Source organism: Ammospiza nelsoni, chromosome 1 (assembly GCF_027579445.1).
Source record: "Ammospiza nelsoni isolate bAmmNel1 chromosome 1, bAmmNel1.pri, whole genome shotgun sequence".
NCBI lineage: Eukaryota > Metazoa > Chordata > Aves > Passeriformes > Passerellidae > Ammospiza > Ammospiza nelsoni.
Window position 1 is genome coordinate 89,443,693 of NC_080633.1, and position 25,786 is coordinate 89,469,478.

General features: G+C 39.9%; 1 protein-coding gene across 12 annotated transcripts in view; it reads left to right on the forward strand.

The window, feature by feature from the left end:
* The window catches only part of LOC132082512 (poly(rC)-binding protein 3-like), a 496,107-nt gene that overhangs the window by 413,986 nt on the left and 56,335 nt on the right, over positions 1–25,786 (forward strand). For all 12 annotated transcript variants that reach the window (XM_059487243.1, XM_059486931.1, XM_059487391.1 and 9 more), the window contains one exon: positions 21,198–21,348. In XM_059487243.1, coding sequence (XP_059343226.1) covers positions 21,271–21,348 — 78 coding nt within the window. In that variant the 5' untranslated portion in view covers positions 21,198–21,270. The remainder of the gene's footprint in view (positions 1–21,197; positions 21,349–25,786) is intronic.

Sequence of the window (25,786 nt, forward strand, 5' to 3'; positions counted from 1 at the left end):
AGTCTGAGCTGGAAGTAGCTCAGGGTCACTTACAGTTTATATATATATATATATATATAGAGAGAGAGAGAGAGAGAGAGAGAGAATGTGTATATATATATACACATATATATACACATATACCTAGAGGGGGTGTGTTTGATTAATTTGAAATTATTTTTTATTCTGTGGCTATGGAAATTTTAATTCAGCTTCATGGCCACATTTAAAGAGTTATCAGTGTTTAGAAGGGTAATTACATTATGCATGAAGCCATAGTTTGAAACCAGCAACTTCTAAACAAACTGTTAAATTAGAAACTTTTTATTTTGATCTCTCAGTGCTTCAGGTACATATAAACCAGGTTGTATTAAACTGATTAATACTGTTTTGTAATGTTAATTCAAGCCAGATTGCCCTATGATGGGATAAACCATCAAGTTGGGTGCACACATAGCCATCTTTGAATGCCAGATGCTGTATGTTGTCCAGTCAGTTTGTTACTCACTGTGAACAGTTCAGGATAAACCTGGAGCTAGATAAATCAAACCCAGTGTGCCAGAGAATGGCAAACACACTTGGAAAAAGTTTATTTTCTTTACAGACCAACAGGACAAAAACATGATGTTTGTCTAACTGCTGACATGCAGTGGTTGATCTAGATCCATTGTTCACAGTGACCCTTTAACTTCTCCAGAACTGCAAGGTTTTGGATTAATCTTCTTTGGTGCCAGTATATGATAAATTGTAACTCTGTCACAAAAAATGTGCAACAGTTTTGTGTCAAAATAAAGCCCCTTAAAGCAGGGATGTGTACGAAAATAAGTGGATTAGCTTTTTACATACCAAGAACAAAAAGGACACGGAATCCTCAAAATTAAATTTATTTGAAAAACAAACTCAAATGAAGCCAGCACTTTTAATCTACTAAAGATGTAAATGGCTGCTCACCTTGCAGAGTTCAAGGTGATATTACAAGGATAAGACCTAGTTCTGTGTACTTCCAGTCATAGTGAAACTAAGGGCACCTGCTGTGTTTACAGCTTTGAATATCAAGTGAACACATTATAGCTTGTACACAGTAAGCACAGTGAACTCCTTCTGGTTGGTATGTGGCTCTGGCCATATATTGGCCTGGAAGGTTGCATTGGCAGAGCTTTAGCACCCAAGAGCTGCATATTCCTGTCCCTCCATAGCCCATGCTGGCTGCAACCTGCAGTATTGATCTAGTTAACCCTTGCTAGAAGGCAGACTAACGCTCTCACTGCTAAGCCTACATATAGGACTTGCTGTAGTTTCCATTTGCTTTGATCCTGTGTAGCTGTGGAGGCCTTGGGGCCCTTGGTCTGAGCTCAGTAAGTCCCCAGATGGTCTGTGGGATGGTACTGTCTTCATTGGCTGCAGAATTTGCAACACAGGGCTGTTAGTTTTTTGAGTCTTGAGCTGGCAATGATAGGATGTATAGGTCTAAATAGCAGGCCTGGGCTTGGCCAGAATTCCTGCAGGATCTGGGGGACAGCAGCAATGTAGGAAATGGCATAGCTGGTTGGTGACTACCCTCACCTGAGAGCTTGGACTGGTTTCTGTGTGTTCTGGCTGCACCCAGCAGAGGAAATGCCGGGCATGGGCTTTTGTCCATCTGAGCCTGGCCTGGGCAACTCTGCCTTTGTCTGTAATGTGCAGGGCTTTGTGCCTGTCTTCAGTCATTGCTAGCTGTGGGGTGAAGGGACAGGGGACAGTGTCCCTCTTCCACATGGAGACACAATTCATTCCTCTCACAGTCCAGAGAAGTGCATTTATGTTCAGGCAAGGAGAGAACAGGCCAAGGAAAGGGACTTGTCCCTCAAAGCTCAGACTGAAACTGCTCTGGGCAAGATCTGAAAAGAGGAAGGGGAGAGAGCGTGGCCATGGGTTCCTGCTTTGGTATTCTACCAGCTACATGATATTTGCTAGCTGCCACTTCATCCAGCAAAGACCTCTCTCTGGGAAGAGCCATTGTTATTCTAATACATGCTGCAAAACTGTTTTGTGATTAAAATTGGAAAGTAGGATTTGGAATGTCCTTCCTGCAAAAAATAAGACTCTTGTTTAAAATTGTAAAGGAAACAGCAATAGTATAACTCAGTTTTCCATGAAAGAGCTGTTTTCATGAAAATCTTGCAAGCAGCCTGTCTCAGTTACTTAAGGGAGAGACCAACAAGATGCCTTTTGTAATAGGCTGTGCACGAATTTGCTTCCAGCCAAACCTACATGTCTCAGTTAAAAGCCTATATTTTCCTAGAATATGTGAGTCATTTTATCCTCCACTACATAGATTCCTAATTTTTTTGTAAGTATGTCATCTGAAAGGAATTTCATAGCCACAAGTAAGAAACTGGTCTGATGACACTGGTGACAAAATTAATAACCGTGGATCTCATTTTCTGAAAGAATGCAGCTGTTAGTGTATTCAGTCTGCACTTAAAAGTCAAACCAGCTAGATTGTGTTAATAGTCCATTGGTAAGGAGGAGGTAAGATCCACTGAGTTTTGCATTTACCTCCAAAAGTTAGATGGCAAAGCAGTAATTTTCAGAAGTGCCAGGATGTCAACAAGCAACAGGGGAGTGATGTGAGGGGTTGTATGGGGGAGGGAGGAGAGCATGGAAGCTGTAAATATTCTTCTACATCAGCTTCTGTGAATTCAGAGAATAAAAACACTTGGATTATGTGTTTGCATGACCTGAAAAGTACTGCTTCTTAAGTATTTAGTCAGCTTTGCATTTCTCTGTTGTTTTGCTATTATTTTTGCTATTACTATTAAGAGTACAGTAACATTTCAGTATTGCAGTTATCTTGGTTGTCTGTACTCCTTGAAAAACTGGCTTCCACTGTTTTTCAGCTGCAATTGATATTTGACATATTTTTAGGTAACAGAAACAGGACTTTTAGACTAGATTTTCCTTTAGGAATTCTTAACAAAGCACCTTGCAGAAATTGGGAATATTTGGCTTTGAGTGCCTTGAACTAGCTGGCAGAGTCCTAGAGCAGGGAAGAAGGCAGGTAACATGGCTCAGAGTGAGGAGAGTTTGCCTGGGGCTTGGGGATGTCATCACAGATATCCCTCTATTAACAAATATCCACCTCATATAAAATATGGTGCCTCAGACTTTAAAACTATATCCTTGAAGAAATACTCTGGGAGGCAGTGATGTGATTTTGGAGGTTTTGGGGGTTTTTGTTTAGCTAGCCATAATAACAAACTACCTGCGTAATTTTTTTCCAAGGTCCTAATGTTTCAACAGAATTTATGCCTCTCAGACTGCAGAAAAAAAAAAAGCCAAGAAACACACAAAATTATTAAAATTATTAGGTTCAGCATCTCCAGACTGTCTCCATAGTTTTTCTTCAATTTTGCCATTAACCAAATATGTCACAATTAGAAATTGTGTAGTAGAGCCTTGAGGAGGCTATCAGAAAAGCCCAGTAAATCCTTCAGACTGGTTCACCACCTTTCCCATTTAGAACACAGGGAAATCAAGGGAAACAGAAGGAAACAATTAACACATGAGGTATCTCTGATATATTCTTTCCTATATTGCCTTGGTTTTCACCCTCTTATTTCACAGACATCTACCATCAGCCTTTCATTATCAACAGGTTGTTGTAGAAACTGTAAAGGAGTGTTTCTCTGTAGAAGTCAGCCACCAAGTGTTGTGCTATTCTCCTTTACATGGTTTTTAGATGCCTGATATCCTCCTGAAAGATCCAGTTAGTGCCCAGAAAAGCCATCCCTATGACCTCTCAGTCTGCACTCACTTGTGCTCACAGATAAGGGAAGCTTGATCATTAATTTTATATATCCACAGAAACTGTGCTTCTGCAGCAGTGCGGCCCTGCTTTTGTTTGGTGCTGCAGTTTAGGGGTCAAAAGTGCATGGGCTTAATATTTTATTTGTGCCTCTTCCATGGCCGAAAGGCAAGACACGTGTACCCTTGCCTGTTCCTATGGCAAAGGCTTTTCATCCTGTGAAGGTGCTGAGAATTTGTGCCTCAGCTCCATAGGGGACCCAGAAAAATCTGGGGCACGTCTGCAGCCTATGGCCGATCCAAACTGACATTTGCATTGGGAAGAACAATACATAATCTGACATTTGTGTATAGAATGACTGTGTGAGGAAATAGTGGTTGCTGCTGCATTTTATGTGATCAGAATAATATCTCTGAGCGCTGGAGGAGTGTTGGGGCTGATACAAGCAGTTTTATGCGTGTAGGACTCTGTCAGAATGAGCAGATATATATGTATATGTGTATTGCATGGCTGATCTCTCAATTATCTTGATTTTACATTACACTACAGTCTGGGAAGACTCTAGATAGCGTGACTGAATGCTGTTGCAAAGACAGAGCTTCCACTTTACAGAAGCAATTGAAAACTTAGATGATCTGCTTGGGGCTGTTGCAGTCTGGGAAAATTGTGATTTGTGTTATAAAGTAATGCAGACTAGTTCCTCTTGGCTATGTTTTGGTGCCATATTCCAATTTATAGAAGATACATCAACCCTGTTGCCAAGTGCACATTGGTTCTACAAGCACATGTGTGGACATGAGGGTGCACACTGCTGTGTTTCTCATATGGAACATCAGCTAATTAAGCAGAGCACAGTGAAGTCTCCCACACAGATCATTTTCCTTTTGTATCTTATAACTTCTCCTCTCCTGAGCTGAAGAATAGCCACAGACAGAAACTAGGTCTGCCTCTGACAAACAGGGTCCATTTTCATTTCAATCACTTTTAAATGATTTCACTTCAAGGAGGTACAAGTAGGATCCTTGTAGATAAAAATCCATTCCATCAGAAAGCAGTTTTAAGTAGATTTTCTTAAATGCCACCAAAAAAATGGTTAATTTTGATAGAGCATGTCAAGGGGGAAGGGATGAGGAACAGTTGGTATGCTGTAGAGAGGCCCTCCTTTGGTGCTGGCCTAAGAGCAATAACATGGAGCAGCTCTTCTGATGCATTGTTGAGTGTACCTAGTTGATTCCAGAGAACCTTGGGCGGTGTCTGTGGGCAGCTGCTGGGAGGTAACTGTCCTATACATAAGATAGAATGACTGAACATTTTCTGTCTTTCAGTACTGAAAGATAGAATAGCTACAACATTTTGTTTCATGACAGCTAGATTTCATGTCTGTGTCCACACTGGGCAGGCTCCAGGATCCTTTATGTGCTTGAAATTAGGAGCCTCAATCACTCCATTTTACAGTCAGCTAAGTAGCTACAGACCTGCCAGTATCAAGATGCTCAGGAGGCATCTCTGCTGTTGCTGCTGCCGCACAAAGATTTCACTCTTGGAGAAGCTATTCCCTGTTATAGTGAAGCCTTTGTAGCATCTTCAAAAAATTGCTTCTGTGCTTTGCCTAAGACAGGATTGGTGAGTTAAAGGCAGGCTGTGCTTCTGCATAAACTGAATTCCTCTTGTTGCTGGAGTTCAGTGGAAATGTCTTAGAGCATGAGCTGTTCTTCCTGCCACTCCCTGAGATAGGTCTCAAGTGCTCTGGATAGGAACCTCTGGTCACAGGAGAAGAACTCTTCCCCGGTGAGGACTGTTAGTCACGTGATAAGACCCAAACCAATTTCCACTGAATTTCCACTCTTTCCAAGCTGGTTATTCAAATTTGCTCAAAACTAAAGTTCTACCTCGTAAAAAATTGGTTTTAAGAGGGCAGACTGGCATCACCACATGCAACAAGCTGACACCTCTATTGTTCTCTTAAGTAACCTGATAAAGAGCCACTTGCCCCCATGCTGCCCTGTCCTGACTTGACCCTGACCTTATAAACTGCTTAAGGGAGTGCGTTGGCTTCTCTCTCTTCAGTTGCTGCCAGTGGTTTGAAAGCTTCATTCCCAGTTCATGTGGCTGAGCTAAGGTAAGTGTTCAAACACTTACCTTGTCCTTAAGAGCATTTTTTTAATGGAAGAGTTGCTGCTGAGCCACATCTGACCAGCAGCACAGCACAGGCATCTATTCATTGTCCAGGAGTGGTCACTAGCTGGTGCTTCAGAGGAAAACCAATTTTCACCTTGGCTGTTTAACAGTACATCCTTACAAATTCTTTAGGGAGAATTGCTAATTAAGCATGATGGCTTTTGTTCTTTGCTAATACCGGCAAGACAACAAAGTCTTGTCAGACTCTCTGTCTCTTATGCTGTGTACATTTTACACTGAAGCTCTAGAAAAGCAATGAGTAATTTCTTTGCATGGCTACTGGCCCTGTGCAACTGCTGTGTTACAGCCAAAGGTTGTGAGATGGAAAATGAGGGGAGGAATTAAATTTGTCTAAATTAAAAGGAAAAAATAAGAAACAAAATAATTGTTAATAGCCTCTTAATAGGACTTTCACAGCATGCTCTGTCACTGGAACGTATCTCTCTTCAGGGCAGCTTCCCTACCTGATTAGCTGATTACAAAATTTCTATGAATAGCTAATATACTCTATCAAATCTTCACCTCATCCTCAGACACCAGAGATTATCAGGGACCTTGGTTAGGAAGGAGCAGAGAGAACCTTGTTCTACTGTGTTTCAAGTAATTCATCAGCAAAATACACTTATGATTCTTTTCCTTTTTGCTAACTGCAAATTTGTGGTATGGTCTGTTTCCTTCCAAAAGTTTGAGTTGTTTACTTTGGGGATTATGTCTTTTATGAAAATAACCAGGATGCCAAATGCAGATTGTCAAGCTTGCCAAGTTACTAGCACACTGGTTGCCAGAGGAGTTTTGCTTCCTGTATTGCCTGTAAGTAGATCAACAATGTGGAAACTGATTTTTTTCATGTCCTTAGCTCACCTGTTGTGTTTTGCTGAGGAAAGGCAAGGCAGTGCAATACAGAAGAAAGAGAAGGCATTTTTTGTCTTTCCCTTTTGTGATCTTCTCAAAGGGACAACAGCAAAGAGCATGGCCACCACTTAACAGCATGTCCAGCTATTGTGTGTTTGCGTGATACCTGTTACTTCTGGGGATGATGATTTTTCTTCATTGTTTTCCTGAGAACAGCAGGGCCTCTCTTGGAGTTGTCTTAAAGTAATTCCTAGGAAATATATGTGTCAAAACCAGTTAATTTCTGATGTGCTTGCTGCAGCAATATAGCCCAGAAGGCCAGCAAATAACAGAAAAAATCTCCAAAAAGAATGGAGCATAAGACAGGCAAGATTTGAAACTCTCAACAGTAAGACAATGCTAGGAATTGTTCTGCTTGTTATCCTTATGGTCTAGCACTCTAGCACTTAGAATCTTAGTGGGCTTTGTCCCTAAAGCCTTGCTGTCTGCTTCTGTTGCAAGAGCTGCCTTCCTGCAGCATTCTTAGGGAAGCAGTGGATGTGTCTTGTATATGTTCACCTTCCACAAAAAAACCAGGCAAAGAGAACCAAAAAATGAAATAAAACCTGGCCAGCACCTGTGATCTCTTAGAGGGCACGTCTTTAACTGCTTTAAATGGTTTGTGGGTTAACAAATCCATCTATAATGCAAAAGTAAACAGGAGTCAACAGTGCTGGTTTCCATTGTGTTGAATCAAAACTCAGGCAGGCATGGGCATGTTTCAGATGCCTTGAACTTGGTCATCTGATACACAGGTGACCCAGTTCATGAGTGCTGATATTTGGGAAGTTATGCTGGGCTGCGTGCCCGGCCCATAGCTGTGCAGTGGCACTCGGCAACAGGTGTTGGCTGTGGCTGCCTTTGGAAGGATGTCAGGTCAGGCTGGAGCCTGGATTTAGCTATTTATTACAAGGACTTTTGTCAACTGCTACGGATCATTTCAGACTGCATTGTGATTCTCAGTGGATGAGGTTGCAAATGTAATTCATGAAAATTTTATTAAACTGATCAAACACAGCACGAAGCTTTAGCTAGAATGTATTGCATCTATGAGCTCCCCCCAAACATTAAAAGGAACTGACTTAGTGACTCATCTTTTCATGTATCATATCATCCATCAGATAACAACATTTGCAGAAGCACAGGAAGAGGAGAGATTATTTTGATGTCTTCTGCAGCATGCGGCATAGATCTGCTTTCTCTTTTTCCCCGGTCTTTTCCCTGTCTCCAACTCCGACTCTGTGTCTCTCTCTTTTCCAATTTATCTGGATTAAACAAGTCTCTGATTATTCTTTATGCCACTGCAAATAAAGTCATTTTCAGAAACAGATGTCGAAAGAGCCCAGTGAAATAATCCTGGAGGCAGATGCAGTCTTCCATAAGCTGCCAAGTGCATGGTGCAATCAAAGTGATGAAACAAAATGGAACAGGCTGCAGAAAAAGTAATTAAATTATAGTTCCATTGTAGAAGCACATTTTAAAATTACTGAGATTCAGAGCCCATAATGCTGGTATTATAGTTGAAAGAATACTTGCCATGGGTCATGAGCATTTTTTTTAACAGTTATTAATCATGCTTGACTGGAAAGACATGTGTAACCTACAACAAGCAGTGGCTGTAGTTGTGCCAAAGGAAGCTTTTGTTCCCTGAAGAGAATTGTATCAAAGGCCAGTGTGTCCTATTATTACGTGTGCAATAGCAACGTGCAGAATCTGAAACGGGCTTTTCAGATTTCAATGCAGAGCACTGGAGGGGAAAAAAGAAAACAAGTATTGTATCTCTTTGAATACTATATGACCTCCTTTTCCTCTTACCAAGTTAACTTGCTTATTAACTAAATAATAGTAAAAAAATTTCTAAAATATCCCTCCCCAACTTCAGTAAAAATAATTCCAGTGCTCTAGTATAAATGAAAAAGAAACAGAAAATGTACTAAGTCTTGGAGAACTGGAGATTAATAAGACTTCATGGGTTCATTTGCCTCTGTTTCCTTTACATTAGACTGAACAGTAGCTAGGATCCACCTCCATCTTTCTGTCAGTTTTAGTAAGTAGGTTTTTTTCCTTTTCTCCTGTTAATGAACTCCTTTTTCTTTTTTCATTTTCTTTTTTCTTTTGTTTGTGTTTTTGGATTGCATTGGATTGAGGGTTTTTGGGTTGCTTTGGTTATGCATTGTCCTGTGCAAATACAAAATTGGAGTTCGTTGTGAGAACGTAGATGCTTCCTACTCCCCTGCTTCAAAGTACAAGTTTTTAATCTTTAATTTGAAGCCTGAGTCATCCCCAGGTCTTTTGTATCATCAGGGCTTTCCAGATGTGACTCATTTATAAGAACTGGGTTTCTCCGTTGTTGTATTTGTATTATTGCTTGTATTGTAGATTTATTGTCACTTTTTTTCCACTGGGTTACTTTTTGGATTATTGTCTTTCTGCTCCTATTTGAGCTCTTCTCTTTTTAGTGTCTGCAGTCCGTCCAAGTGACAGTCATTGATGTGATGGTAGTACCTTCTTCTAGTTATTGATGTAGACAGTACCAAAACTTTAGTAATGCTTTTTATTATTTTATTTTATTTTGGGTTGTTTGTTTGTTTGTTAATTTATTTATTTATTCATTAGTAACCCACTCCTGGGTGTAAATCCACAGTATATATCTGGTATTTCTGCAATAAGTCAGCAATTATCTTCTCTTGACCTTTACTTTTTTCTTTTGAATGAGCTAATGGATCACTTTGTGGTCCCAAGCCAAAGGTGGGAAGGTAGGGGCACCATAAAATCATTCACATTAGCAAAGGTCCTGTCTTGTTTTCTTAAAGAAAGTAGAGCTCTAAATGACACAACTGGCAATATCTATGAAAATCTGTTAAAGGTAGCGGGACTGTGTATGAGCCACAAGGCTACTGGAGCAGCTGTGAGAAAACAAAAAGGAATGTGTGTCCTGTGTCTGCTTAAAGCACCTCTTGTTGGGAATTTCTCTGAATCTGGGAGCTTTTAAAGTTATTGTATTAGTTCATTTTCAGAGTCCCCTCCTTCCACTTTGCTCACTCAAGGCTATCGCTGAGAGAAGAAGCTCCCAGTGGCCTGCAGTGGAACCATGACCTTGCACCTTCCTAGCCTGTGTCTCAGTGAAACTTGTGTGAACTTGTTAACTCTTCAAAATGTTCAAAGTGTTAGGGAGGCTTGTTTACATTCATGGACATATATGCAGGTACATGTGTATTCATGTGTTTGTACAGAAAGAGACTGAAGGATGGACAAAATGACAGACATTTCAGGAAGCATTGTTTCAGCTGAGCAGCTTGGTGAAAAAATGAATTGTTTCTTCAAAAGGAGGCTTTTTGCTTTCTAAAGGTTCCACAAAAGTAACAAATGGATGGCTAGGGCCAAATGCAGTGCTAGGGCAAGATATAGTGGCTCACTTTACAACTGGCACTTTTAAGTCACTTATAAACTATTTTATGTTTTTTTTTTTTTTGTTTTGAATACTTCATTGCTTAGACTGGCTTTTGAGCTTTAAAGATTCTCCTGGTTTAAATCAGTGACAGAAATATTGATTTAAGTGGCTTAAATCTTGGGATGTGTTTGGCTCTTTAGTCTGAGTATTGACTGCCCATAAAAGAGTCATTTATTGTGGGCTGAGTTTTGGGTTTTTTGATTGGGTGGGGGTTTTTTTGTTAAATCTTTTTTCAGATGAGGCTCTGGAACTTACAGGATTTTCATACCTACTCCATAGTCATTAATTTCACAGTGAAATCTGTGTAATGCTGTATGTTTTCACTAACAATCAATGGCTGAGAACTTAAATATTCAGGTTGTGGCTTTTGAAGGCAACAATTCCAATGCCTTGGCAGGACATTGCAACATTGCTTTTTGTCTTCCTCTTTTATCCCATGAACGATGGAAGTCTTTGCAGCTCTTATATTTGCAGCTGTTACAGCTGTGCTGCTGTTGGACTGATGTCTAAAACAATTCCCTCTTTGCCTCAAGCAAGCACAAGTGTGGCATCCCAGGAGGGAGCCTGACTCACACTCCAGAGGCTGGTACCCATCCCCTTGCGACTGAAGGATTGGAGCTCATCCTCTTCCCTTTCTGAGAGGCTGTGTGAGTTTCCCTTACTTTAAATAAGTATTTCTTTTATTCATCTGGGAAGCTTGAATGGCTTTTCAAATCACAGCCTTGTAAATAACATCATGAAGGTGATGACAAAAGGGATATTTTTGTTTGTTTGTGTCAGAGGTTCGGTTATATCAGTATGTAATATTTTTATGTTTAATGAAGTTAAATGTATCATCATTATTATTAGCCTCATTTCACTGACCAACAGCCATGTTTGTGGTTTGAGTGAAACAATTGACTTTTTCAAACCAGATATGTCTTGAAAGCATTTAATTTACAAATAAATTGGACAAAGATATATTCTAGGACAGATATAATTTCAACATCAATGGAAATATAAAACCGCAAATATATTTAAATATCTGTTTGTTCTGTGCCCAGTGGGAACATACTTGATGGGTTAATGTTTCCTATTAAAGAAGCTTCTGTATTTCCTTAACTATTCTTCTGGTTTGGGGAATTTTTTCCTTTGATCAATAAGAAGCTGTCCTTACTCCTATATGTACTGGCAAAGAAAATTACAGATCTCTATGTCTGTGAGACTGTTTTTATTGAAGATAAGAACCTCATTTAAAAATCATTCTGTTCTTAATATTTGTTTATTAGATTACACCCCAGCAATGTGGTGCATAATGTTTTAAAATTTGTCCACATCTGTCATGTAAAAAATTATACCTTACTTGCTTGTCATTATTTAACCATATTCTGTACATATATACATACTATGTTGAAACATTTTTTTTTTCATGTATGTACATAAATCTTACTTTAAATAGATTGGAAATAGACTGTGTCTATTTCTCTGTTCTCTTATACATTTTAAAAAATGGGAAAGAGACTTAGGCTTGACTTGTGTTTCTTACAAGTACATTTACTTTTAAATCAACAAGCAAAGCTGTTGCTTTATTTGTTTTAAATTATATTAAGGTAAATTTAAAATGTAAGCGTTATTCCAGAATGAAATTATGTATTGAGGAAATGTCAGAATCGTGCATTTGACTTTAGAGGGCAGAGATTATTTAACAAATATACCACACATTCACAATGTTTAGGTCATCAGAACATAGATTTTTTTTTTTTTTCAGGAATAGGTGTGGACCAAAAATATCTTCTTATATGATAGGCCATTCTTGTAAGCAACTCTGTGCTGGACAGACCACTTGGGCTACTTGTACTACTTGTACCTTCCCTGGGACTTACGTGTACATTTCTTTATTAGATTTATTATCTCACACCATATGGAATGATTAATCCAAGTTAGATGGAGTTTCTTAGTCAAACATAAGTGAGTAAGGCAAAATTTCCATTTGAAACAAGCAGCATAAAAAGTCCCAGAGGTCTGAGAAATGTGGTGCTTTACTTGAGCGTTTGGAGCCATGGGATAAAGTGGCAGTAAAAGCTGATTTTATGCTTAAAGCTATGATTAGAGCTTTAGAGTCTGGTGAATAACTGGTCTACCATATGCATAAATTGTCTTCCCTGATGTTGCAAACTGGCAGGTTCGTGATGAAGCTTATAGTTCCTTTCATTGCTGCCATTAGGAAAGGAAAGAAAGCACCTCCTGCTCTGTCCTCCTGCTCATCCTCAAATCCTTTTGGAGAATATTTGTACAGAGTAATTTATAGTGAGCTGCCACAATTTCCTTGTGGAAGCATTTATGTTGCATTAGTCCAGCATGTCAGCTTCTATCTACAGGAGCTTTTATCTGCCTGGCTTTTGCACAGATGCAGAAGCACTAGTTGGCTGCTGGGTTTGTACAAAGTATTGGCATGCTCGCTCCGCTGCTCGTCTTGTAGTTCATGGGGAATTGTAAAGATGCTCTCTGCATTTCTGCCAAGGTAGTTCTTGCTGGAATAACTGCAGAAAGAAGGGGAAAAAATTAGAAAGATGGAAGATATCTTTGGCAAAAGAATCACTGTGTTTTCCATTTTTTACTGTGTTATTCCATTATTTACTTCCATCAGGTCCCAGATCTGTTTGGCATTTGCTGAATATCATTATGTAGCTTTTCTAGATTTCTTGATACTTCATTTCCAGACATTTGATAGCATTTATTACCTGTTTGGCATGTGATGCTTTCTAATGGGATAACTTTCAATATTTTGGCAGTGTGTAGTTGTCTATTCACACACAGAATAATATTTTGACACTAATTTATGTTAAATAAGTAATTTGTCGTTAAATGTTGACAGTAGAAAATTTGTGAACAAGACAATAGTCTTTATTGTGCTTCTATGATTTTTCTTCCTGCAACAAATCCACAGCATCTTATTGTTTATTCAAAAGGCTTTACAAAAAAACATTATTAGCAGAAGAGTCAATAACTATGTTGCTGTTTACTTCCTTTAATAAATCAAAAAGGGAACAACCAGTGTAATTGCCTAAAGCTCATCCTTATTGACTAGCATGAGGAAAAGTGGTCCATTTTAAGAGCAGGACTCATACATGAAGTTCAGTAGCTGAACATTCAGCAGTTGAGAATAGAAAAAAATCAGTCTCTAATCTTTTGCTGTTCTCTTCAAAGATTATTTGACATGCAGTGATCTTCAGCGAATGAGATGTCAGTTGTACAGGGTGAGGGCATTTCTTGTTTTAGGGAGAGCACAAAGGCAGCTGCAGGGAGAACACAAGGCAGCTTCTTCTATAGATAGGATAGGTTCTTCCTCAGGCAAAACATCATCAAACATATCAAGGAAAAACTACTGTCACTTCACATACTTCATAAAATTACATTCAAAAGGCAGCATGCCTGGAGTCTTGCCAGTTTTTATACTTTCAATTGCCTATAAAAGTTGTCCTGTTATTTTTTCATCCTCTTCTTGCCTTATCAGTTTCACATCTTTGGCAAAACCACTACTTCGAGCCATCTGTAGTAACTACACAGCTTAGCATATGACAGATAAAGAGATTTTTACAATAATTGGTAAAAGCACAGGGCCTGCTAAGCTGTGTGACTGCTTTTTGTTAGTGGCTGTTAGCTGGTGGAAGAATGTGTTGGTCTTTAATCCCCTTTGACTTTTGAGCTAATATGTTACCACTTAAAAAACCCCCCACAAACAAATTTTCTGTATCTGTTTGTGTACTTAAATTACTGCTCTCTTAGTAGCCCATATTCAGCTTACTTTTATTAGGTGTTATCTCCTTGAGCATGTAATTTATGAATTTCCTTAATCCTTCTTCTCTCTATTGTTTAAATTTCATTCTTGAGCTGTTGTTTTATCTTATTTTACCTTTTTAGCAAAAACCCATTGTGCCAACTGACACATGCAGGCTTTGTTCTGGTAACACAAGTAATTAATTTTCTCATTTCTGGATTTTTGGATTCACACCAACTATCCCCCTACTTAAGATGGGCCATGATACAACAATTTAAGGGAGCCAGGATCTGCAGATCTTGTTCTCGTCATGAAAGAGTTAGAGATTAGCATTAAATCTATTTTGGGGATATAAATTATAAGGATGTGAATAAAATGTATAATCTTATTCCTTTGTGTAGAGTCCTCTCTAGTAATTTGGGAGATGGAAGGGATAAAGTAGAAAGGTTGATACTGCACCTGCTTCTTTAGCTATTGTTCATTAATCAGGTTCTCCTGGTGAGGCTTCTGTGCAAAACTGGAGTGCTCCAAAGCCTGATTTCTCCTTTTGCAAGTAGTTATTACTGGGAGAAAAATCCTTTTAAGAACTGTCATTATTATTACTGTTATGTTATTGTGGGCTTCCTTTGAGCATTTTTAGTAACCTCATAACAATATGGTTTAGTAACAGTGGATGTCTTTACCCTTCAGTTGACACAGAAAGGGAAGAAGTGTATGTTTAGCAAATATCCAGTTGTCTTCTTTTGCTTCAGCTGAGACTGTAAATATTGTCAGATCATTATCTCTTTTAATAATTTTTGAAAAAACGTTAGTTGAAACAAATCAAGACGACTGCAGCTGAGCTGGTTTTGTTCTGGATTTAACCTGTAGCTGTGGTTGTTGGTTTCTGGCCAGTGGGGGGGGATGAGGTGGTTTGCTTTTGCTGGGGTTTTTTTTGGGTAATTACAGTGTTTAGTCCTTTGACATCCAGAGATGTTAGTTTCAAGTGAAAAGCCATAGATAACAGCTGCCTAGCTTATCAAAGAGCTTGTAAGCAAAGCAGTCATCTCCTTGTTTGATAGCACCAACCTGTCTGTGGCAGAAAACTTATTCCTAATTTTAAACCTTACTGTATGGCCAAATATGTCGACTCTGCTGATAATGTCATCAGTTCTTGTCCTGTGGCAATTTTCTTATGTTCTTTATCCCCTCCTGTATTCCCTCCAGTTTAAATGAAAGACTGAAATCATGTCAGTTAGCATAAATCTGCCTCCAAAGAACTGTGCTCTGCTGAAAGCACAGGTTGTTTGTTCTCATCGTGATCCCTGGCAGTGTGTTTCTTCAGATTCCTGGGAGTTCTCTCTCCACCTGAAGTCTTCTGATCAAGATGACTTAGCTACAGCCTTTTCATGACTTCCTGTGCTTCAGTTTTCTCTGTTCTTTTTTATTCACTCTTGCTACCTTATTTTTCTTTTTTTTTTTTTTTTTTTGGTAGTACTTTTTTATTGAGTTCTTGCTAAATAGATGAAACTCTGAGCTACTTCTTCATAAGTGGTGTGTTTCTGTCCAGTTTTCACTTCTCCATAAGTCATGATAAATCTCTTTGTTCATCTTCACACTACTCTGCTGATGTCTGTCTTCTTTTTCATGCCCTCATGTCTATGGCTTGCTATCTGCCTTGTTACCCCTCCTTTGGGATAGTTCCTTATATTGTGAAAATCACATGTTTACTGTGAGAGACTGGATTTTCTCATGTTTCCTTTAAGAAAAAGAAGTTATCTTTTTCTAAACCTACAGATACATGGAAACTATATGACTGAGTTTAACCATCCTCATGTGAATTAGAAGTAGAGTCTCCTGAATGTCAGTCACTATCATTTCCCCATTCTTTTACCTTTTTTTTTCTTCCAGTAGAACAGCTGGAATTTTTTTCAATTTTATCAGTGAATTCTTCCTTGCTTTCTTCATGATTGCATTTTTCAGTTCATAGTGATGAAGCATCATAATTAGGTTCAAGAGATTTTGAGGCCCAAACACAGAGAATGCTGTGTTGGGTGCTCTGGCCAGTTTCTTCTTTCCCAACAGCTCAGATTTAACAACTGTAAAATCAAGATTTAACACAGCAGAGCAGGCTTCCTCCTTTAATATTTCCAGGTGGTTCTTGCTTCCACATTGATTTTTCTCACACTGTTCCCTGTATCAGCTATCTGAAGCTAAATTTCTCCCTTCCTCCTTCTCTTCTCTCTGCATCTCTTTGCTTTCAGCACGCCTCTGTGACTGTGCAGCTCCACGCCACCTCACCCTGTGCACACTCTCTTTCTCTCGCTTCTCCCTTGCATCCCTCTGGATCTTTGAGATGAGTAGCTCTCTTGGCAGATTCACAGAAGTCAAATAATTTATTTGGGCTTTAAACTCAGAGATCAATTGCCTGATGTCTACCTTGGTACTATGTTGATTTTATTCATCTTTGGCATCCCTGCCTGCTGCTTTCTTACCCTGCATGCCTGAAGTGGTTGCCTTAACATGGATATCTTTTATAAAGCACTGTGCAGCCATATTCTCTGCAACGGCCTGCCTATTTTCTTGGAGGGAATTAGCAGGCTTGAGGGGTAGGAAGAAAGGGGGTCAGGAGGTTGGCTTTCCATGTCTCAGGCTTCAGGCAGCCATCTCACACTATGCCCTCAGCCACAAGGATTCCTGACCTCTATGTGTGTGCGTGTGCGGGGGTTGTGACACTGCCCTTCAGCTTATAGTTCATCTTGTATTGTTTTTATTAATTCAGCTTTTATTAATTCACTGGAACCCCCAAGAACTGTGTTGGGGTTTTGTAGTAGTCCGATGAACGTGCGGCTGAGCTGCTTGTTGCTTTATTTGCCTAATCTACCCACAATTACAGAAAAGCCATGTTAAAAAATTGTCTGTAATAAATATTGAGCATGTAGGACCTGTGGGTACATGCCAGCTTGAGATAGCTAATATTAAAAATGTATAGAAGCATATGCTTACAGATAAAAAGCATTTGCATATGACTCCACATCCATTTTGTTGGAGTTTTAAAAAGGTTGTGGTTTTTAAAATGCATTTGGATGTATTTTTCTACCTGAAGAAAAATGTTTGCTTTTTACGTGATAAACAGCAGTGGAAATGTCCACAGGAGAATGGAAAAGCCACAAAGGAAGTAAAGATCTGCAGTTTGCTGGGAACTACCTGATGTGAGCTACTTTCCTTTTTTCTGTGGGCATGATATTTTTCACTTGTTACCTGGAGCTGTAGAGCCCCAGATCTTGGGCTTTGTGCATTCTGGTCCAGAGTCCCAAGGTCAGGAAGAGGATCTTGTCCAGCTGTCCTCCTGTCACTGCCAGCATTCTGCTGAAGACAGGATAAAATGCAAATACCCTCACTCTTAACATTTAGCTGTGCCACACTCTGCTCACCTGTGGAGTCCTCTGACTTTCTTCTGGTGTCAGGAAAACTGTGGAACACTGATTTATTTTTTTTTTTTTCAGTCTGAGACTCAGGTCTCCCAGCCCCCAGGGTAGCCATGGGACCTCAATGCACAGAGCTTGAGAAAGGAAAGCTGCCTGTGTTCACTCACAGAGAGGCACACACAAGGCTGGAACATAGTAAATTGTTCAAAATGCTGACTCTGCAAAGGAGAGGGAAATTATTTTACCAATTAAATATTCACAATGCACTTGTATATGACAGCAGTAGGTTTATAAATACATGGACGTCTCGCTGTCTGGTAGGAGGCTCTGTGGAGGTAGCCATTCTCTTCCTTGTGAATGTGATGATCTGACATCTGCATGTACACAGAGATCAGCATGTTTGCAACATTGTCTGCAGAAAAAAAAAATTGCTTTAAAAGTAAAAATCAATTCCTTTAAAGTTAAAAGTAGTGAAGTACAACAACACATTTTGTTTTAATCTGTCTTTAAAACCAAAACACCCAGGTCATTAACAGTGCTGTAGGTTTACTTTGTAAAGCTGTAAATGTTTTACCCAGAATACTTGCACTCTCAGGACAACTGAGGCAGATGTGATTGACCTGGCATATTAAAAAGTCTTCTCTCTTTGTGGTGTATGTGTAGCTTTTAAATATTCTTCTTTAGCATGTGAGACTGCCTTTCTGAATTAATTCCTTTTGTGTCTCACACAGCTGCCTAACTCCTTGCAGGCACCCACACTCCCAGCCCTCCCCCAGACATCTGTTCTGATTCTCAGTGCCAGGTGCCAGAGTTTAAGCTTGTTGGGAGGAGGGACAGTGACAAAATCCTTCATAAAATCAAATAGCTGTGGCTTTTTAAACAATATTTGTGGTGGAATTTCATTTCTAATCTCTGGGTTTTTGAAAAGAACCCAAAAGGTGTTAGCCTTTACTACTGATGTTTTCAGGTTTTATCTGGAAAAGGTCAGGCTTGGGTGGAGATTGGTTTCTTGTTGGGGTAAAGATTTTCCTCCGTTTTTCTTTTCCAAAGTGATGCTGCAGCATTCCAGTAGTAAGAGGCCATGGCACCTGTAAACCTATTTCTAGTCTGGAATTATTTTTCCCACATGGGAATACATCTCATTAGAAACAACTGTACCATCATCACTGAATTTTGATCCACAGAGGTCTTACATACCTCGCTTCTACTTGAAACACAGCTGTTCTTGAAATCTTCCAAGCCTGCCCTAAAGCTGCCATCGGTTTCTAGAGGTCTCAAAGGGCCAGTGTTGCTCTCGTACAGTCCAGGATGACAAGGTCTAGGCTGCTGTTTATGTGCCAAAGTGCTCCTGTTTGGCACTTAGGGTTTGCTTGGGTTATCTTTGGCCGATCAGAAAATGCTGGGCTGTCAGAGCCAGGACATTTGCCTCAGCAAGGAGCAGGTGCAGAGCAGCATGAGACCATTTCCTGTCTCAGCCTGGGAACAACCGCAGTCATCTCCTCTGCTCCACACTCTGAACTTCTCAGAAGGGGCTGTCATGGTCATCCAGTTGCAGGTTTTCCCCTGAGTCCTGGTCTAATCTTAAGCAAGTGGAGTACAGCTGATACCCTTCTCTGCCATTCCCTGAGATCTGCCTTGGAACGTTTTCCGGTCACCTTCTTGCACTCATGGTGCATCAGAGACATGGCCAGGCTGCTTCTGTTTTCTGCCGTCTCACCCAGGCACCTGGCTTCTTGTTTCCCTTTCCCCAGTGTGATAGGGAATATATAGTGTAAGGTAAAAGCCTAGAAATGTGAAATAAATGGATTTATATCAGCAGCTGTGGTCTGGGTGGTGAAGGACATGGTACTAAATACTCTTAGTCCGTGCTGGGTTAGGGGAAATCAGGAAGGTGGAATGAGGAGTTTAAGCTGCTCTTTCTCACTCTTTCTTTTCATCTCTCCTTAGGCATGTCTGCCACTTACTCTTGCAGTGAAGGCACAGGAGCTCTCTGTGGCCCTACTAGTCCTGTAGAGGCTTGAGAGAAAACTCTTCCAGTGTATTTCCCAGGGGCAAAAAAATAAGGAGTGGCTTGGTCACTCACAGGCCTTGGCTGAAATGAGACGTTTCAGCTTCAGAGAAGTGACTTGATGTGGCAGTCTTCAGATAACACACAAAGGGCAAAATGTGTAACAAGGGGAAATATCAGTGAGCAAATTTAAGCCACGAAGAGTGGAGAACATTTTTCCACACTAATATTAAATGTGTGAGACCACCACTTTTGGAGACCAGATGTATGGATTCAAGAAGGCACTAAACAAATTCATGAAGCTGTCCAGCAATGGCTATGGGAAATGCAGGTCTGGAGGCAATCTCCCAGAGTGCCATGAATCACTGATTGCTGGCAGCTCAGCAAGTCCATCAGCAATCTCTCCACCCTTTTCTTGGGCTCTTCCTTTAAGAACTGCTGTTGACGTCTCTCACACATAACATGTTCAGCCAATGTGGGCTTCACTTTGGTCTAGTAAAGTGCTTAGTGGCTCTTAGGACAGAGCTTAATCAAATGGTGAAACAGCCTCACGATACTTCCTCCAGAGTTTTTAGGAGAATGATCCCATAGGCCCTTCCAATTGTGTAGTCCCATGCCTGAGCAATCTTGGTGAGGGGAGAGCAGCCTGCCACTCCAAAACACAAAATGGGAGTGCTCATTAGCCAGTGCCCTATTTATATATAGTGCAAGGTAAATATTTGGGAAGCCTGAAAATGCAAAGCTAATAGGGTTGTTAGAGAGGATGGGTAAAAAAAAAAGGATGGTTACTGAGAGGCATAATGTCTAAGGATTTTATGCTATCTAAGATAAGCCTGAAAAGGACAAAACTAAATAAGGAGTCACTAAGCCTGTTCTACTACAGAATTTGTCTGCCCTTGGTAATATTCCTTCCTGCTCACATTTTTGTATGTGCTGATAAATGTCCTTGCATTAATAAACTCATAATGCAGCTTGTTTATCCCTTCAAAGCCAGCCCTTGCAGCTTTCATTAGCATTTTAGGATATTTATGGCTTTGTAAATGACTAGAAATCTGCAATTTGTCATTAGGAATTAAGAAAAATCTTCCTTCCACTTAGGGCTGAGGCTCAGCTTTGGCCTTTGAGGGACTGAGCCACCTCTGGGCCTCATAGACAAAAACACAGTCAGACAGTGCCCAGATTTACAACAGCAAGTGGCTCTTAGTTATTCAGATGTCTTTGATAATGTGTCATCCGCTGTTGCTGGCAGGGATCAGTGTTTAGGCTCAGAATTAATTTCTCTCTAGCTGGAGAGAAAACAAAAATATCTCTTCTGCAAGAGCAAAAAGAGAAAGATGTAGTAACAAGGAGAGAAATAAAAACAGCAGCAGGCATGTGTAAAAAAATGCATGTATAGATATATGTATGTAGCATATACACACTGCAGAGGTTAACAAAGTGCTCTTCAGAAGAAAATGTTGTACTTCACTCTGCTGTGCTCTCTACTTTCAACTTTGAAATACAGGAAGTTAAGAAAATTTTAAAGGTTTCAAAAGGGAGTTTATCTTGTAATTGGTGAAGGGCTAAAGAGTTGGATGGGGAGGGATAATAATCAAAGGAGCCTTTTCAGCACTAAGCTGTAGTCCAGAAAATCAAAGGAAGGAATGTTAATTGGTTTGTACAACATGATATTCTCAGTTCAGAGTAGCTTCAGCCACTCAATGGTACTTTTTCTTTTTTTTCTTTCTCTCTCCCTTTAGGTTGATTAAGTGAATAGAAGAAAAAAATAAAAAAAACGAAGCTACTTTCAAGTATTGAAGATACAAGGCCAGGATGAACACGAAGGACGGAAAAGTGTCCGAAGGAGGTCTCAATGTCACTCTTACCATACGCCTTCTCATGCATGGCAAGGTGAAGCATTTCCTGTTGCCTGTGTGTTGAGTGTGTGTGCAGCTACCAGCAGAGCCTGGCACTAACATTGACAGAGGGTCTGCTCCTCCTCCACCTTGAGTCAAAAGCACCATTGCCACGGCCCAAAAATCACCCCCTGCCTTTCAGGGAGTCCTGCTGAAGTTCATGCTGCAGCCCAAGCTCATTGAAACAAGCCCTGCCCGTAACAAACCCATTTTGAGCGGATCCGGCGGCAAAAAAAAAGGAGTTCTTCCATTGATAGTGAGCCAAATTGGGCAGACCCTTGCAGGAGGCTGACCTGCATACAGCTCGCCTTTCTCAGCATTTGCTGGGTTTTGCAGAGCTTTTTTAGGATACCAGAACATTGTCTCGTGTGAAATAATTGCCACGGAGCTGGTGTCTATTTCTGTTGAATGCAAATGGGGTCCAGTTCTTCATTATTCTGCTGTAACATCTCATCAGAGTGAGCCCCCTGATATGCCGGGGGTTCGCCCAGGTCCCTGTGGGTTTGGGTCGGAAGATTGACTCTCATTTCCTTTCTGTCCAGTGCAGCACTTAAAGCATGCAGATAAGTGGGAAATCTGTGCCACAGACAAAGTGCCAGTTCAGTATTGTCAGATTTAGTCTGGCTGTTGCCTATTTCGCATAACAGATCATAAAGTGGGCTTTTAATTAAAAAACACATTTCATAGGTTTGTTTGTATTATTTGCATCAGGCAACTCCAGGCATTTTTAGGCTTAATGAATGAATGTTATAGAAAGGAAGTGGTTAAGTCTCATCCTTAACAGGGAACAGTGAATATATAATGCATATTATTCTGGAGATCAAATTTGTATATATAAATCTAAAAAAATATTTTTACTCCTAGTTTAATTTCACCACTAAAATACTTATACATTTTAACATAGTGGATGTTTTCAAACTATGGTATGAACACGCATATGATAAACCCATAGCACAAATAGGACACTAAGGTATCTCCCATTCTATTTTACTTATGGAGAAGTGTGAGGGGGTACAGCTTAAGTTTGCAAATTAAAACCCTCAGAAATTAGGTTATGTCAGATCAAATTATCTTTTTTCTCAGAAATGATCTAACCATTTTGATTTTTTTTCCCCCTGAAATATTCAGCTTCAGGCAGGCATCTGGTGTGTAAATCTGCATCTTAAATAGGGATCTGTCAAACAAATTTAATAACACTCTCTCTTACAAAACTCACCTAAAATCTGTACACGTGTCTGTGCTCAAAATTAGGTCTTCAGGGTTGATTCTACTGGTTTCTGGTCGCAGTGCATGAAAGCATTTGAGCACATACTTATCCCAGTGGGTATAAGCAGCCCTACTGGTTGCAGTCACATTCCCATGTGCTTAAGTGAAGGTGTTTTGGGCTTTTTTAATCATTGTCAGACAGCTCTACTTGTTTCAGAATCATGCCTTTAAAGCAAAAATGAAGTGTCTGTAATTTTCAGGACATTTTGTTTAAACTGTGGGCTCGGATTATTGAAGTTTTTTAAATCAGAAATGAAATCAGATAAAGTTCATTTTCTCTGTTAAACATCATTGATTTTGTGTGCAACTACTTTTAACAATAATGCATGTTATGTGTCCAGCCTTCAGTGCATATGTAGCCCCAAGGGTCTAAATTAAAGCCACAAAAGCTACAAAGTTCAAATTTTACCTGGATCTATACCATGCATCCTCAGTTAACAAGGCACGATGGGTATTCTGTTAGCTCCACTATGCTCTAATCATGTATCCTATTGTACCTAAGTATTGGAAAGAGTACATTAAATCAGAATTTATTTTGGTGATTAAAGTCAGACGCTTTCCGTTTCTTTGATGTCATTTCTGTGATTTAAAAATAATACAGAGGAATGAAGGATGTCTGAATCAATATGAACTCAATGTGAGAAAGCATTCTGAAAGCTGTATGTGCCTCTGGAAAAGAAGAAACACATTTCTAGGCTCTTCCTTGAGATTTGTTGTGGTAAAGACATCAGTGGAAATTGTTGTTCTCTAATTAATATTCCTAGACAAAAGAGTTTGTCAAGAAGCAGAAGTTGGTCTGTAAATAATTGGTAATAACTTCAGAGAGAAGTGGAGGAATAAAAAGGTTTTTAAAATAGCAGGAGCAAACTGGATTCAGTTATTTTTAAAGTAAAATAATTTTAATGTTATTTATTACTGTATTGCATGGAAAAATGAGGACCTCTTCCTACTAACTTTAACTCTCTATGTCTAAACCATTATTACCAGTGTACCTTTGCATAGGGAAGACCAATGTGCTTTGAGTTGTTTGCATGCATTTTGATTGGAAATCCATAAATTGTGCTACTGTGCTTGCTTATCTTGCCTGTAAGTCCTGCAGACTTAGGAAATTTTCAGCATGTACTTTTAACGTGATTTATATAGAGGCTTTAAGTCAAGAATGGCCACCTTAATGAGGCTATTAAGGTAAATTCTATATCTGCAGAAAAATGAGGATTTGTACGAGTGGCCAGACCTCTTCAAGATGGTAATGAATAAAAAAACCACCACAACAAACAAATTGTGTTGCAAAAACAAAAGACATTATCATGTGGTGAAATTAAAGGAAATAGGAAGAGTCCTGAGCCTGGGAGAACCAGGGCCAGTGTCTCCCCAGTGCAGGTAGGACACCCCTGATCAGCACCTTTGCTTTATCTTGCTTTGGGGAAAGGAGTGTCTGTGCATCCAGCTGAGCTCCTGCCAGCCTTTTGCAGCCTCTGGCTGAGGAGGCTGGGACAGCCCCTGGGAGCACAGCCACTCAGCCACAGCATAGCAAGGTCTGGGAGCAGCCAGCTGGCAGCAAGGCAAGGCACAGCCTTGATATTCTCATGGCAGAAAACGTGGTGTTAAGGGAGGGCAGCAATTTTTTTACCAGTGATAGTGGAAAAAGAATTTGTGCAGGCCCTGCAAAAAGCCAACCACTGCGAGGTATGAAAGGTTAACCTCAGGGTAACCTCAGTGTTTCCAGGGCCTGGTATGAAAGGTGTCCTCCTGAGCTGGGACTTTCAGAGATTTTGTGATGATGTAAAATGAAAGGCCTAATTTTCATCTTTTGCCATGTAGAATGAAAGGCCTAATTTTCATCTTGTGCCGTGTTACATCAGTGAAAAAGCTACAATGGTGCTACAGCCCTGAAGAGAAATCATGAGCAACACAAAACATTTGTCACATTTTCTGGTGACAAATTATAGGGCAGGTGTTGGTGAGGATGTTGTAAGGGCAGTGCTTAGGCATTCCTTGCATCCGCAGAGGAGCAACCGTCAGTGTCTGTGGGAAATCTCAAAAGCAAGATTAGGAAAAACTTGTTACGAGGATATGTGAGGAGGGATGGAGGCTGCCTGGGCGTGCTGCACCATCCATCACTGAAGGTTTCTAAGGACAAGTCAGACAAAACTGAATTCATCCTGTGAAGCTGTGCTTCACAGGCACTGCAGCCTCTGCTGCTCAGCACCTTTCTGACCAAGTTACCTGAATGCTGATCCAGAGGGGTCAGAAACAGAAGAGTCTTTTGAAGGACATGCAGTTAGAAATATAGAATATGCTAAATAATGCAGATACGCATTTTCATCCTTTATTAATGAGAAAGATGCACCACATTAAGAAATAAAGCTGTTTCATACATTTCAGTAGAGAAAAACAGGGAATATGAGTTGAGGCTGTTTACAGTGCCCTACTTTTGTATTTTCCATCTGATTCTTGCTGTTTCTTGAAGTAAAATAAGTAAAATCACTGTGTAGGAAAAAGACGTGAATGGATGTGGGTATTTTATTATCTTTGTCTACTTCAAAACTGTAATTTCTGGACAAGATTGGAGTACTGTAAGGATTGCAAGATTTCTGCTTCCAGCAAAGGCAAGAATAGCACTATTTGCCCAGACCACATCACTGGTTTTGAAGGGCATAAGGAAGACAAATGAAGTGTATGTGCATTCATGGGCAAACAGCCCCCAGCCATCAGAGCCCTCTGTATGGAGAAGCAAAGCTCAAGCCCCAAAAGAACTGTATCTCTTACTTTTTCTTCCTTTCTAAATTTTTGTCAAGATAAAAATTATTTTGGCTCTTTGCGTGTCATAGTGTATAGGTGTAGACCTCCATGTTTCTTACCATTCCTTGCTCATATTTTGCTGAATTTTCTATTCCCATGACTTGTGGCTGATTTTTCCTTGCTTACTGCCTCAGGTAATGAGGTTGAAAGACTGAAAATTGTAGCCTTGCCCACAGGTATCTGCCAACATATTAATGTATGACACTTGACATCTGCAGTGGTCTTGAACTAGGTTTGGTCAGTTCATGCTCAGGAAGAAATAACTTCATAAAGTGCCTATTTTAACTATATTGGATAATGATTACATGATTTTGGACTAGTTTGGTTCTGTATACAGACAGTGTTAAGAGGCTGATTAAGACTCT